The sequence below is a fragment of the Maylandia zebra genome, linkage group LG4, assembly GCF_041146795.1.
Source record: "Maylandia zebra isolate NMK-2024a linkage group LG4, Mzebra_GT3a, whole genome shotgun sequence".
In the NCBI taxonomy this organism is placed as follows: domain Eukaryota; kingdom Metazoa; phylum Chordata; class Actinopteri; order Cichliformes; family Cichlidae; genus Maylandia; species Maylandia zebra.
The window spans coordinates 15,238,724-15,253,930 of NC_135170.1; the positions used below are offsets into that span (position 1 = coordinate 15,238,724).

The window sequence follows — 15,207 nt, forward strand, 5'->3', positions numbered from 1 at the left end:
TGAAAGCGCTGTAACTATGTTTAAGAATGTAATCCACCCACTGTTATCATCTTCAATGACCTGTACCAACACAGAGCAGAGCAGCTATCTGAACGCTACCCCAACAGAGGTCAATTATCTTGTTAATAATAATTTTACCTCCTCACTACATATGACTCTGGATACTGTAGCTCCTGTGAAAACTAAGGTTTCAGATCAGAAGTACCTGACTCTGTGGTATAATTCTCAAACACGTAGCCTAAAGCAGATGACTCGTAATCTGGAGAGGAAATGGCGTGTCACAAATTTAGAGGATCATCATAATTGGAGAAATATTTTGCTGATTTATAAGAAAGCCCCCCCAAAGCCAGAACATCTTACTATTCATCACTGATTGAAGAAAATAAGAACAACCCCAGGTTTCTCTTCAGCACTGTAGCCAGGCTGACAAACAATCAGAGCACTTTTGAGCCAACCATCGTTAACTAGTAATGACTTCATGAACTTCTTCACAAATAAAATTCTTATCATTAGAGAAAAAATTACCAATAATCATCCCACAGATGTAGTATTATCTACAGCTACTTTTAGTACCGTTGATGTTAAGTTACTCTTTTTCTCCAATTGATCTTTCTGAGTTAACTTCTATAATTATTTCCTCCAAACCTCCGTGTCTTTTAGACCCCATTCCTACAAAACTGCTCAAAGAAGTCCTGCCATTAATTAATGCTTCAATCTTAAATATGATCAACCTATCTCTAATAATCGGCTATGTACCACAGGCCTTCAAGCTGGCTGTAGTTAAACCTTTACTCAAAAAGCCATCTCTAGACCCAGCAGTCTTAGCTAATTATAGGCCAATCTCCAACCTTCCTTTCATATCAAAAATCCTTGAAAGAGTAGTTGTCAAACAGCTAACAGATCATCTGCAGAGGAATGGTTTATTTGAAGAGTTTCAGTCAGGTTTCAGAGCTTATCACAGCACAGAAACAGCTTTAGTGAAGGTTACAAATGATCTTCTTATGGCCTCTGACAGTGGACTCATCTCTGTGCTTGTCCTGCTAGGCCTTAGTGCAGCGTTCGATACTGTTAACCATAATATCCTATTAGAGCGATTAGAGCATGCTGTAGGTATTACAGGTACTGCACTCCAGTGGTTTGTATCATATCTATCTAATAGACTACAATTTGTTCATGTAAATGGAGAGTCCTCTTCACCCACTAAGGTCAATTATGGGGTTCCACAGGGTTCAGTGCTAGGACCAATTCTGTTTACATTATACATGCTTCCCCTAGGCAGTATCATTAGAAGACATAGCATACATTTTCACTGCTATGCAGATGACACGCAGCTCTGTCCATGAAGCCAGATAACACACACCAATTAGTTAAAGTGCAGGAATGTCTTAAAGACATAAAGACCTGGATGGCCGCTAACTTTCTGCTTCTTAATTCAGATCAAACTGAGGTTATTGTACTCGGCCCTGAAAATCTTAGAAATATGGTATCTAAGCAGATTCTTACCCTGGATGGCATTACCTTGGCCTCCAGTTATACTGTGAGGAACCTTGGAGTCATTTTTGACCAAGACATGTCCTTCAATGCACATATTAAACAAATATGTAAGCCTGCTTTCTTTCATTTGTGCAACATCTCTAAAGTTAGAAATATCCTGTCTCTTAGTGACGCTGAAAAACTAGTTCATGCATTTATTACTTCCAGGCTGGACTACTGTAATTCATTATTATCAGAATGTCCTAAAAACTCCCTGAAAAGCCTTCAGCTAATCCAAAATGCTGCAGCAAGAGTACTGACAGGGACTAGAAAGAGAGAGCAGATTTCTCCTGTTTTGGCTTCCCTTCATTGGCTTCCTGTTAAATCCAGAATTAAATTCAAAATTCTACTCCTCACATACAAGGTCTTAAATAACCAGGCCCCATCTTATCTTAATGACCTTGTAGTACCATATCACCCTATTAGAGCACTTCGCTCTCACTCTGCAGGCCTACTTGTTGTTCCTAGAGTATTTAAAAGTAGAATGGGAGGCAGAGCCTTCAGTTTTCAGGCCCCTTTTCTGTGGAACCAGCTTCCAGTTTGGATTTGGGAGACAGACACTATCTCTACTTTCAAGATTAGGCTTAAAACGTTCCTTTTAGCTGAAGCATATAGTTAGGGCTGGACCAGGTGACCATGAATCCTCCCTTAGTTATGCTGCAATAGATGTAGGCTGCCGGGGGATTCCCATGATGCATTGAGTTTTTCCTTTCCAGTCACCTTTATAACTCAGTATGTGTTAATAGACCTCTCTGCATTGAATCATATCTGTTATTAACCTCTGTCTCTCTTCCACAGCATGTCTTTCATCCTGTTTTCCTTCTCTCACCCCAACCAGTCGCAACAGATGGCCGCCCCTCCCTGAGCCTGGTTCTGCCAGAGGTTTCTTCCTGTTAAAAGGGAGTTTTTCCTTTCCACTGTTGCCAAAGCGCTTGCTCATAGGGGGTCATACAGTATGATTGTTGGGTTTTTCTCTGTACCTATGAAGCGCCTTGAGGCGACTTTTTTTGTTATTTGGTGCTATATAAATAAAATTGAATTGAAATTGAATTGTACTTCTGTATACTGTGACATTTACAGTTGCTTAGTTAATTAAGTGACTTAATTACTCACTTTTATTTACTAATTGAATTACTAAATGAAGCTGGAATTGTGCATTCTGCAGTTTTTAATAGTGTGTTATTAGTTTTTAAAGAAACAATATGCATTTTATACCATATTGTAAAAAGTATAAGGTAAGTTGAATTTAAAATATAATTAATAAAGTGTTGACTTTTTTCATCAATTCTTGTAGATACACAGAGTCGAGACTGAGCCTGATGATCATACTGAATCAGATGACAGCGGCAGGAATCTCCAAGTTCAACTGCGGATTGCAGATGCAATTATATTAATTCAGATTAATATAAACTCTTCAAGGGTCAAAATCTGCACACACATCATTCTGCATAGTGAAGGTCAGACAATTTGTGCATTGATCTTGAGAAGTAAGACTCATTAATTAATAGTAATATAATTAGACAAATGTTGAAACTTTATATTTCGATACATTTTGTCAACAACAAAAGAAACCAAGCTGTGCAGGCACTGATAACTGAACCTAAAGACCTTCATTTTTGTCAAGATTTGCCTGATTTAACTGTTGTTACCCTTGTTTAGAGTTCACCTTAATATGTATAAAAATGTGAAAAGATTTTGATGTGTGTTAGAATGATTGTTTAATTGGCAAGGTTTGAACGAACAATTTTCAGAAGCCTCAAAATTCATCTGTTACTATTCCACGAATGTTTCAAATAAATTTCACCTCCATTTCAACATTGAATACGACTGTGGACATAAGAGCTAAAAGATGCTGTCCACGCATGTGTCCGCTAAGCCCCAGAAGGGTATAACCTGGGTCAAATGTGTTATTGTGTCTGACACACCTACAATATGAGGACTCGCAGAGTGACGTCACTGAAAGTGTGTTTAAAGTGTGTTAAGTTCCAAAACTGGCCAGTAGGCGGTGAAACTGAAAGTGAGCAAAAACGCTAAACACACTTAAACACACTTTTTCATAAAATTGTGATGTTTCAGGACTTCCGAGATTTTTGGTTTGGGAGCATGTTGGGAGCCTCTAGAACACTTTAGAAGGCTCAGAAAAATGAGGACCTCAAAAATGTCCTCATTTTTCTGAGCGTCCTCATTTTGTGAGTGTGTTATCATAAAATTGTCCTAAGATGTCATGAAAACAAGTACACACACACACACACACACACACACACACACACACACACACACACACACACACACACACATATACATGTGTGTTTGTGTGTATAAATGTATATCTGTGTGTATGTGAGTGATAAGATTAGAATTACTGAAAAAAATGTAATTGCTAATATTTTTAAAAATTTGGTTAATGATTATATTCCTATATTTTTCTGTCAGCCTCAGTCATAACAGACTCACTGAGAAAGGCTGTAAGATACTCGCCTCAGCAATCAGCTTTACAGCCTCGCACCTGAAAGAGCTGGACCTGAGTTACAATGATCTGCTGGACCAGGGAGTGATGGAACTATCTCAAGCATCGAGGAACCCAAACTGTGGTTTAAAAACACTCAGGTTAATATAATAAATCTCATTTAACTTCAAACCATGTTATCACAGTATATCTAGATTTAGCAATTGCAAAAAAAGGATTAAGTCTGCATTTGTAAAATGATCTATCTATCTATCTATCTATCTATCTATCTATCTATCTATCTATCTATCTATCTATCTATCTATCTATCTATCTATCTATCTATCTATCTATCTATCTATCTAAAGCTAGAGCACAGCAAAAGGCACTCTACGTGGGACCATGACACACACATGATGCTAGATGTCCAAAGGGAGATTGAAAAAAGACTAATAAAATGGTGCTCAGGTAGAGCTGGGCGATAGAACGATAACGATATGTATTGCGAAATAACTTTCTCGATAGAAAAATGAAACTATTGCGATAGACCTCATCTCTCTCTCTCTTCCTCTCTTATAAAAAATGAATAGCCAATACAAATTAAGTAGCACAGAGCCGAACCAATCACAGCCGCAGTGTCACGTCATGTAACCTGTTACGTACAGCTCAAGTGCCAAGCCGCACATGTGTATTTGTTTGGGAAGCAGCCAGCCGCCATGCAGCCAGGTAATGAAGGAAATGAGTGTGCTGACTAGAGAAAAATCAACCGAGAGCTTAGGTGACCAGGTTACCGAAGAGAACACAGATGACGGTTCCAATGCCGGAGAGATTGTCGAAAGGAAAGGTCAGAGAAGTTCCGTAGTGTGGAGGTATTTCGGCTATTTGAAATCTGACAAAAAACAGAGTAATGTGCACTGTAAATTGTGCCGAAAGCATGTTCCCACAAAGTCTGGAAATACAACAAACCTTTTTTATCACCTGAAGCAGTGCCACCCACTAGAGCACGCTCAATCTCTGACTGAAAGCGCTAATTCGTCATCGAAAACAACCAGGGGAATCCCTGTGAAGCATATGGCAAAGGGGTGTCTTACCATATGAGAAAAAAGCTAAGAGACATAGCAACATAACGAGTGCCATAGCTTACTGTCTTGCTAAAGACATGCTACCAATAAACAAAACACAAAAATGAAGGATTCAAGCAGCTAATTAAGGTAATGGATCCTCGTTACCAACTCCCTGGACATAAACATTTCTCTCAGACAGCGCTTCCAAAGCAATATTATATAAGTTAGTCAATTTTGTCTCTTCTTCTGTAAAATAAACTAAGATTTATTTTTAGAATTAATATTTTGTTTCTAAGTGGAACTGACAATTTAGTAGTCTGTTTTGTTTATTCTATTTTGAAACTGAAATGCTTTAGCGGCTACCTTTTGTGTAGTTTGTAATATTTGCCTTTATTTTGCCTAAACTGAAGCCTCATTTTAAGTACATCTGCCCTGTTGAACTTATTATGGGAAATAAATATTTAAATCAAAACAAGCTGCTGATTATTTCACATTTTACTTGTGAGCAACAGCACATTTAAATCTTACATATATAGTTATTTGGCTTATATCGTGATATATATCATTATCGCCTGAAATGAAAAAAGCATATCGTGATATGAAAAAATCTTATATCGCCCAGCTCTATGCTCAGGCCATGACAGGAAGTGAAAATGTGCCCTGATCATTTAACACACATCTGCTGTTCGATTTTTGTAGGCTGTCATTTTGTAAAATGACGGGAGATGGAGGCTATTCTTTGGTCTTGGCTCTAAACTCAGACCACTGCAGCCTCAAAGATCTGGACCTCAGCTTCAATAACCTCACCAAAGAAGTTGTGGAACTGCTGACTGAAAAACAGAAGGATTTGTGCTGCAGTCTGGAAAATCTCAAGTATGAAAAAAAACTGTTCTGTTTAGAACAGTTTTATATTTTTATAACACTTTATACTGATTTCTGATTCACTTTTATTGTTTTTCATAATCAACAATGTTTGTTTGTCCATCAGTGTGGACCACAATGAAGAATGTTGGGTTGATCTGAAGCTACTGAGACAGTGTAAGAAAATATTTTTTCTTCATGATATTCTACATCTGTGATGTGATTGGAGAAGAATGCGCCCATGCATGCATGCACGTTCATGCACACGTAAATGCGCATGCACACGCACCGTCCAGAACTGTCTCCTCCTGGCGTGTGTTTTAATTAATTTAATTTAATTTTCAGTGTAAATTTTTACAAGCAGGAATGACTTTTTATAGATGGAGGAATAGGGATGGGTACCGGTATCATGGCACCGGTTCTGACATAAACGGTAGTAACCAGACCGAAAAGCAGCGCACATTTCGGTGCTTTATTTCGGTGCTTTTTTTTCCTGAGCTGTGATACACTTTAGATTCTAGCCAATCATTTTACGTTTCCGAGGATAGTAGGCGGGTCCAGGTACGTACGTTCAGTTAGAGCAGAGCTACAGATTAAAAATGCCCAAGGCGAAGCGGTCAAAAGTCTGGCTGTACTTCACAGCAAAAGATGCAAACTCAGCAGCATGCAACAAGTGCTTTAAGGTGATACTGTGATACTGTCAAAGGAGGTAACACCTCAAATCCGATGAAACACCTGGCGACGCATAGCGTTTTTTTTTAAAAGCCGAGAAATGCGCCGTATTTGATAGCTTGCTGCGAGACCTCACACCGTGCACATCTACTGCGGGAGTTAGCAACATAACCCAAAAACACGAAGAGGAGAGTCCTGGCCCCTAGCCCTGCCAGTGTAGCAGAAATGATGACGGATGATGAAGGCAGCAGCAGCCGTACTTCTCTGCATGAGTCGCTTAATGTTGTTCGTGTATAATTTACGTTGAGTAGGCTAACCACGTTATTACATTAATGCATGTAAGGTGAACTAGCAAACACTGTCATAGTTACATGCGGCTGTCTTCTTGTTTGATGGCAGATACTCCCTTCACCCTGGCCAAAAAGGCTAAAATGACCAAAGAAAAAGTGGAAAACAGTTAAACATGAGAGGTTTTTGGACAAAGTTTGTTTTTTCCATTGTTTAAGCACTGCTTCCAGCCAAGAGTGATACCATATATGCCCCATAGCTGCAGAAAAGGCTAACATTGTTATCTTTTTACAAAAAAACAGCTGAACATGAGAGGTTTTTGGACCAATTTTTTGTTCTCCATTCTTTAAGCACCGGTTTGAGCACCGTTTAAGCACTGGCACCATTTCAAAAGTACCGGTTTGGCGATACCCATCCCTATGGAGGAACCAATTATTTAATGTCGCTTTATTCTAACACTATGGAGGAGCCTTATAGGAAGACCTATTTGCTTTTTAGTCAGCGATCTGAATGGAGAATAAAGCCTTATGTGGAGTGGAAGACCTATTTGGTTTTGTTAGAAGCAATCTTACTGTATTTGGGGTTTGTTTGTGCGACTCTTTTTACTTGTTTTAACAGCAGGGTGTTTTCCTCAAGTGTCCTCTGTGGTTGTTTATTTCACCTGTTTTGCTTTGAGAGCTTTTATTGCCCTTTGCCTGTCATGTGTAGTCTTTATGTCTGAGAAAACGCAGTCTAAACCTTCAGTATGTCCTTTCATCAAAAGCATTTGTTTCCTGAGAAGCCGGACACCTATGCACGTGTTCGTGTGTGCCCTCAACTGCCCCCACCCAGCTGTCACGTTTACTTGTCCGTGTAAAACCAAGTGTTTTTGGGATCTAAATTTCAAAATGTAAGACAAATACAGTATACTGACTTTGATGCCATCTTTAAAACGTAGATGTGTAATTAACAGGCAATATATTATTTAATTTTGTTTTATCAAGCGTGGCAAGTATTTCAGATTTCAGTGTGAATTAATACAAACAGAAATTACTTTTATAGACGCAGAATCAAATTATTTAATGTTGTTTTTTTAGACTCTGCTCTGAAAGGTAAATTTGATTTGTTTTTAACTTAGAGAAACATAGTGTGAATCTTTCTTCTCTTAAAAAAGCTTTTTCACAGGTTTAAACTGTGTGGTCTGTCTTTCTGGGAAAACGCAGGACAACTTGTGAAATGAGAGCATGCACTACCCTCCAGAACTCTCAGTTTTGCCCGTCCGTTGTTAGTGAAACTTAATATTTTATGGATCTAAATGTTCAGAGAAAATAGCGATGTACTCAACTATGTGTCTCTTTAGATTGTAGATGCTTATTCTAGGCTACTTTATTTATCTCCCACTGAATCTGCTTGTGATATGCTATGTATAAAGGTTCTGAACTTTTCCAAAATGGCGTAGAGCAGTCAATTTTCCCTCCTGTGGCTATGAGCAGTGTGGCTGGTGGAAGTTTTTAGTTTATTTGTGCAACTGAACGTGATTGTGGAAAATTAGTGTACCCCTTGATTTGAGTTTCGTGTTGGATCCCTTTCTTCGATTGGCAATTCTCTTGGAGAAATGAAGACACAGATTAGGGCTTACAAGTTTTGTTCTGCCCCTGGGGTGAGTGAGAATTTGTGCAGCAGATCCCAGCGTGGAAGCTGATGGTCCAGAGTGAGGGACCAAGCAGCCAAGGCAGGACAGGTAAAAATGTCTTCAAAATGAGTTTTCTTTATTTTAACCCTCAAAAAAAAGTTCAGAAAGACAGTTCAAAAATATAATTAGCAGGCCCACAAAAGAGGTCAACTAAATATAACTCTACAAAAAGTAATTTCCAGAAACTTAACCAAACAAAGTGAACCCAACTTAACTCACAAACTGACCTAATCACAAACACAGGAGGGTAGTTTTTATAGTGGTTTGGCCAAACCATTTACACACAACAGGTGAAAACAAAAACAAACACCTAACCATACTAACTAAGCACAGAATAACATAAGTAAACCTAAAACATCCCTGTTTCTGATAAGCACTTGGTTGTTCCTGTTGAGTAGGCATTTTGTTTTCAAAGGCCTTAGCCACACCTTTTGCCCAGACAGGAAACAGCCACCTCTGCAAACCAGGTAAAGCAAAGAAAGAAACCTAATTAATATAACAGAAAACATTTTTAGAAAAACCACACAATGCTATTATGTGCGCGCCTCATAATATCAGTATTAGGTTTAAGCAAAAACATTAATGAATTATATTAGTGAAGCAACTGCAAATCAAACTAATGAAGTGAATGGGCATTGCATATGCAAAAGAGAATTACAACAATCCAATGTGTTCCTCTGCTCCAAGACACCTGCGGTCCTTGATGAGCATGTCTGTTATAGCCTGCCCTTCATAAATATCTGCCCGTTAGATCTGATTTCTCAAACCTTGTTTAAAATGTGAGTTACTTGTTGTCCAATGCAATGTCGCTGATTTAAAAATGTATACATATTTTCAAGGTTTTAGCTGGATGTCAAACATATGAAAGAATCTCAAGCAAAGCGTGCACCAGTGCACCCTAATGTAGTCCATTGAACTGTATGTTAATAAGTACATTAAGTGTACCTCTAACTCTGAAAAGAGTCTGTATCCATAATTTGTGGATCTACTAATTTGTTGTCAATGACACCTTTGTTTTCATGATAAGTTTTACAGATGTTTTACAGATAAAAAAATCCTCGCAAAAGCTAAACAGGTGGTTTTGCTTTTTTACAGCTATCATTTATATTCTTCTGATTTGCATGTGTTTTAGTGTAAATGCATATTTTTGGATGTCCTGAGATATCTTTCAAATCAGGATTTCAGTATATACGCATCTTGAAAAAGCATCCTGTTGTGGGCCTCAGTGCATACAGTTGAGTCTATAATTTGTCTGAAAAAGACAAAGTTTTTGCAGATTTGCCTTTGTACACCATCACGGTGTATTTTTGATTGATTGATTGATTGGTAATTTATTTCAACATGTAAACAATATACAAGTACATTTAGAAAAGAAAATAAGAGAGACAAAAAATACTACACAAATTACATACAAAAAAACATTCTGATTAATTTACATGTTGAAAGGGAGTGGGAAGAAGTATACACTTATTTAATCCCACCCCTTTGCCATAAATTATCAGTTAATATTTAGTCAGCTTCCTTACTGATATAATTTGTAATAAAAATACTGAACAGATTTCTGATATACTATATACTAGAATATCACATCATGAGTTTTTTGTTTGTTTGTTTGTTTTTAAATAGAGACATTCACTTAATTTAAATATTTTCCTTTTCTTTATAGTTTTTGAACAATTGCCACATGTCTGAAGTTCAGACTTTAGTTAAAGAATTTTTAGAAAAAAATATTTTTAATGAACAATGAAGTAGACAGTTTTCTAGTCCCCCAGTTTTAAGAGTCTCATTGGACAATTACCAGAAAAGCCATGGTTTTTCACCATAACGAAAGTTATGAGGCCCAAAAAGATTTCAGTGCAAGTGAAAGAGGCCACCATAAAAAATAAAATAAAATAAACATATTAAAACTTTAGGAATATCCAAATTAGACAAATTGATTCATACTTTAAAAGAAATAAATGAACTAGCCAGCTAAGCAACACCAAAATGCTTGAAAGACCACAGAAGACAATTAAAGTGGATGTCATGGCCAGCGGGAGCTGACTGTGTGTTGCGTGAATGATGAACCCAAAACCAGACAACAATGGATGTGGAAATCAACTTGGATTAACAGAAAGCGAGCCTATATTTGTGGCTGATTACAGGGATACACAAAGCAAGGAAAAGTGAATGGGGGAAAAAACTAAACTAAAGCCTAAACTGGAAGAAACTATGACTGACTATGAAACTGTGAAATGAACACGATTCTGCACTGGTGTATGTGAGAAACTGTGAATAACGGAACAGAAACATGAACATAATCTGAGCAGAACCGTGAACGGTTTAATTCTGACGTGATGTGGAGGGTAAATACACAGATGACCTGAGGATGACTGAACGGAAACACACAGGCTAAATGCACACAAGGGGTGATCAGGGGAAGTGGAAACACATGAGGAGATAGCTGACCCAATAAATCATAATGACACCACAGGGAATGTGTAAACTAAGCACATAGAACATAGAAACAAGACCTTCATAATAACCAGGAAAGATGACGGTACGCAGACATGACACAATGTTGACAGCATGAACCACACTGACATGAAACATGACAAGTAAGACACACTAACCAAAAAGGGAGACTTAACACAGGAGGTGATGACACAACAAATTTTAAATAAACAAGGAGCTATAACTAGGCAACCTAGGACCTTCTGACTGGATGGACTTAACCAAAAACAATGAATAACAAAATACAAGGTAACTCAAATCCAACAGCCACAACAAGAACTTAACATACCTTCAATATACCTAAGAAATCACAAAAATATAACAATAACTCACAATGCTCAGTCACAGACCCAGCACCTGACAGTGGATGATGACAGAATTATTTCCTTAGTTAAGAAAACCAACTTCACTTGACTTGGCTGAGTTGACTTGAATTGGCTGAAAGTCTTTAGACATCATTTGAGTGTGACAAAAACACAACACTATAATGAAGGGCATTGAGGGGAAGCTGCTTGGCCTACAGCTCTTTGTCAGACACCACAGTGTTTTTTTCCGTGTAGCCATTTCTCTTTTTGTCAGGCTTCTAAAAATTATATATAGAAGGGCCTAGTACCAGGTATTACCGCCAAATTGCAAACTCTAAAAGCAGAGTCAAGTCGTCATGGGCCAAGCCAACTAGGTACCAGTGGCAGAGAGTCGTAATGTAATTCTACAATCAAGAGATGCCTTCATAAATGGAAATACAGGGTTTACAACAAAGTGCAACCAATGGTTACACTCAATAACAGGAAAGTCAAATTAGACATTGCCAGAAAACAATGCACTATGCTTTTCAGATTATAGATGCAAAACTGAGCAAATGAGCAGCAACTTAAGGTGGCTACAGTAAAAGCCTGGCAGGGCATCTCAAAAGTGTAAGCACAGCATTTGGTGATGTCTGTGGCTTGTAGACTTTAGGTTTCAACTGACTGCAGAGAATTTTCATCCTAAAATGATTAAAAAAAATTCTTCCATTTAAAATTATCAGAATCATCAGAATCAGAATCAGAATACTTTATTAATCCTGAGGGAAATTAGGGTTACAGCAGGCAGCACGCTAATGGCGCATGCGCACTTACAAAGGAACCTTCTGACCAACTTTACACAAACATCACATTGGGCAGACATGTCAGAAAGGTAGGCTGATAGGAGAAAACAACGAAAATACACTACACGAGGTAAGAGGAGGAGAAAAAAAACTCCACTCAGACTGAGCTCCTAGTGGGAGAACAGTTTGATAACAGAAAAAACACCTCAGCACAAAAGCACATGACTATCAATACACCATAGAAACACAAGACAAGCAACAGGGGCGGGTAAAGGGTAAGAGAGAGCCGGTGTAGACAGCGCATCCGGTCCTGCAGCATATCTGCGCTGGTCCAGTTGACTGCCATCTTCCCCGGTAGGGCACAAGCATCGGAGGCGTTGGAAAGGGAGGGGGGATGAGTGAGTGCTTATCAGTGTAAGTGTATGTGTGTGCGTGTCCATAGTTCAGCTGAGACAGTGTCCTTCGGCCTATCAGGCTAAGTAAACAGTCCTCCAGCCAATCCAGGTGTCCTTGCATGGGGCGGGAAGAATAGCCGTAACACAGTCGTTATCAGGGAGTGATTGTTCGGCTCCAGCCTTGGGCCTGCAGCTGGCGCCTTTATGGGGGTCCGCAATCTCGATATTGATTTTGTAAATTTCCATGCGAGCAGCCAGGAGAATTTTCAGGCTGCCCTAACACTCCGACACTGGCCTCTCGATCTCCCGTTGGAGAGCCGCGAGCCTCCCCATGATGGTATCAAACTTCTGTTCCATGGTGTTGTCATTCTTTTGATTCTGAGACCTCACAGCTGCAGTGATCCGTTCCGCGATGTCTTCCAACTGTCGCTCATGGGTCCCATTTTGAGCAGGCCTCTCTCTGATGTATCCCCCCATACGCTCAATGTTGTTGCTTTGAGCCTTCACAGCCGATGCAAGCGTCTCCAAGGTGTTGACCATATTACGTTCGTTGTGAGAGGTCGCGCCTCGTCCCATCGCTTCGATTCCAGCGGGCAGCCTTGGGGAGGTTTGAACAGCCGGTTCCGCCCTCTTATTTCTCCGATTATGTCAGGCTGTCTAATTCATTTTGAGCTTCTGAAACTGGAAGACTGTATAAAAGTGGCTGTAATTTCTAAACAGTAAATGCAAATGTTTACCAAAACCTTTTTGAATTATCTACCTGATTAAGTTTAATAGTTGCTTCTAGTTTTGTTCTGATCTGAACAAGTGTGTAATTGGTAGTAATTCTTAAAGTTGTGGCCCCAATACCATAATTTTGACTTTATTTTGTAGCTCGCCGCTTATTTCACATCCTGAATATTTAGAGATAAGCCTCATAATAACTCAGTAATTATGATGAAACAGAACAGAGCAGAACTTAGCTAATATAAACTCAGACAGAAACCACACTGACATGATAATGCTGTTACAAATGATTCACTGTTTTTCCTGCACTGATTACAGATGCCTGTGACCTGACACTTGACCCAAACACAGCATCTGTGAGCATTCGTTTAACCGAGGAGAACAGAAAGGCAGAGGCTGTTCCAGAGAACCAACCATATCCTGATCATCCGGAAAGATTTCATGAAGATCAGGTTCTGTGTGAAGAAGGTCTGACAGGTCGCCATTATTGGGAGGTTGAGTATTTTTCTGCAGATATTGCAGTGGCATATAAAAGTATCAACAGGATGCCTGAGTTTTCCTCTTATTCTTCTTCTGACTATGGTTTTGGTGACAATGAAAAGTCTTGGTGCTTTAAAAATCCGGACAATTTTGCTCATAACAAATCATTTGTAAACTTTATTAGAAGTAGAAACTCCGCTGGTGTCATGGGAGTATATCTGGACTGGCCAGCAGGCATTTTGTCCTTTTTTGAAATCTCTCCTGATACAGTTACCCACTTGTACACCGTGCACACAACATTTACTGAACCACTCCACCCTGGTTTTGCTGTTTATTTTAATGGATCAGTTTCCCTCTGTAAAATAAAGTAATTAGACAACTTGGATGAAAGGAAAGAAAAATTATTTTAAGCACCAAAGATTGCACACAACATCCTTATAAAAATATATTTAGTTGTCCTAGACTTCAAAACAGTTTTGAACAGTCCCATATCTCATGCATTACATTTTCAAAAAAAAGACGTGTTGCATTTGTGGCAGTAAGTATTGTCAGCACTGACTTAAGTGTAGTGCTTTACACTTATATGTGTGTAGGTGTGCATGTGTATGGGCTTCCTGTGTTTCCGAAAAATGTAAAAATGCTGTTTCGTATACCTCAATTTTTTATGTGTTCATTCGATTGATATACTACTTTACTGTACTTTACATTTCTGCACCTTTAGCTTCTGAACTTTATTAAACTGTAAAATTAAATAGTTTCATTTTTTCTTTTGTAACATTTGAAAGGTCCTGTATGAATGCATTTATGATTCCAGTATTCATGCACTTTATACTCACCTCATACATGATTGCAGTGCCCCTTGTTTTAACTAAAAAACAGCAGCTATTGTTACACCCCTGAAAACAGGGGGAAAAGAATCACGAGAGTGATTATGACTTGCGTCTCTCATGCAGTAGTTTATTGCAGTGAAAATGAGCAGAAACGTTTCACATTCTGTACTGCTACATGTCACATGGTGGAAGAAAAACACTAAATAATAAACCGAAACACCAAAGTGCTTATCATACATATACTTGAGCAGGCCTCCTGATAAAATGGCTGACAACCGCGGCGTTCTTAGCTCCTGCCGTTATCACAATGGCCATTACACAGTACAAAACACAGCTCAAAACCGCCACGTATATGTGCACAAAACTGCAATGTAATGCTTCTAACGCTTACAAAACAATGAAGGATTACCTCTTAAATATCTTAACAGTGTACACATTGGAAATATATCAACTTTTAAACACTTTTACCTGAAAACAGGGGGAAAAGAATCACGAGAGTGATTATGACTTGCGTCTCTCATGCAGTAGTTTATTGCAGTGAGGAGAACGCGCGAAAGCCCCCTAGTGGAGAATAGAGACACTACTAATCGATCCCAGAAAAGGCTTACTAGCCGATCACTGATGTATAGATTGCAGTTCTCTTAAGTAACATGAAAGCCA

At 38.7% G+C, this 15,207-nt stretch overlaps 1 protein-coding gene across 3 annotated transcripts in view; it reads left to right on the forward strand.

The window, feature by feature from the left end:
* Positions 1 to 14,597, forward strand: part of LOC101486435 (NACHT, LRR and PYD domains-containing protein 3) — a 52,827-nt gene extending 38,230 nt beyond the window's left edge. For all 3 annotated transcript variants that reach the window (XM_024802171.2, XM_076883038.1, XM_024802170.2), the window contains 4 exons: positions 3,967 to 4,140; positions 5,743 to 5,916; positions 6,032 to 6,081; positions 13,556 to 14,597. In XM_024802171.2, coding sequence (XP_024657939.2) covers positions 3,967 to 4,140; positions 5,743 to 5,916; positions 6,032 to 6,081; positions 13,556 to 14,088 — 931 coding nt within the window. In that variant the 3' untranslated portion in view covers positions 14,089 to 14,597. The remainder of the gene's footprint in view (positions 1 to 3,966; positions 4,141 to 5,742; positions 5,917 to 6,031; positions 6,082 to 13,555) is intronic.
* The last annotated feature ends 610 nt before the right edge of the window (positions 14,598 to 15,207 follow it).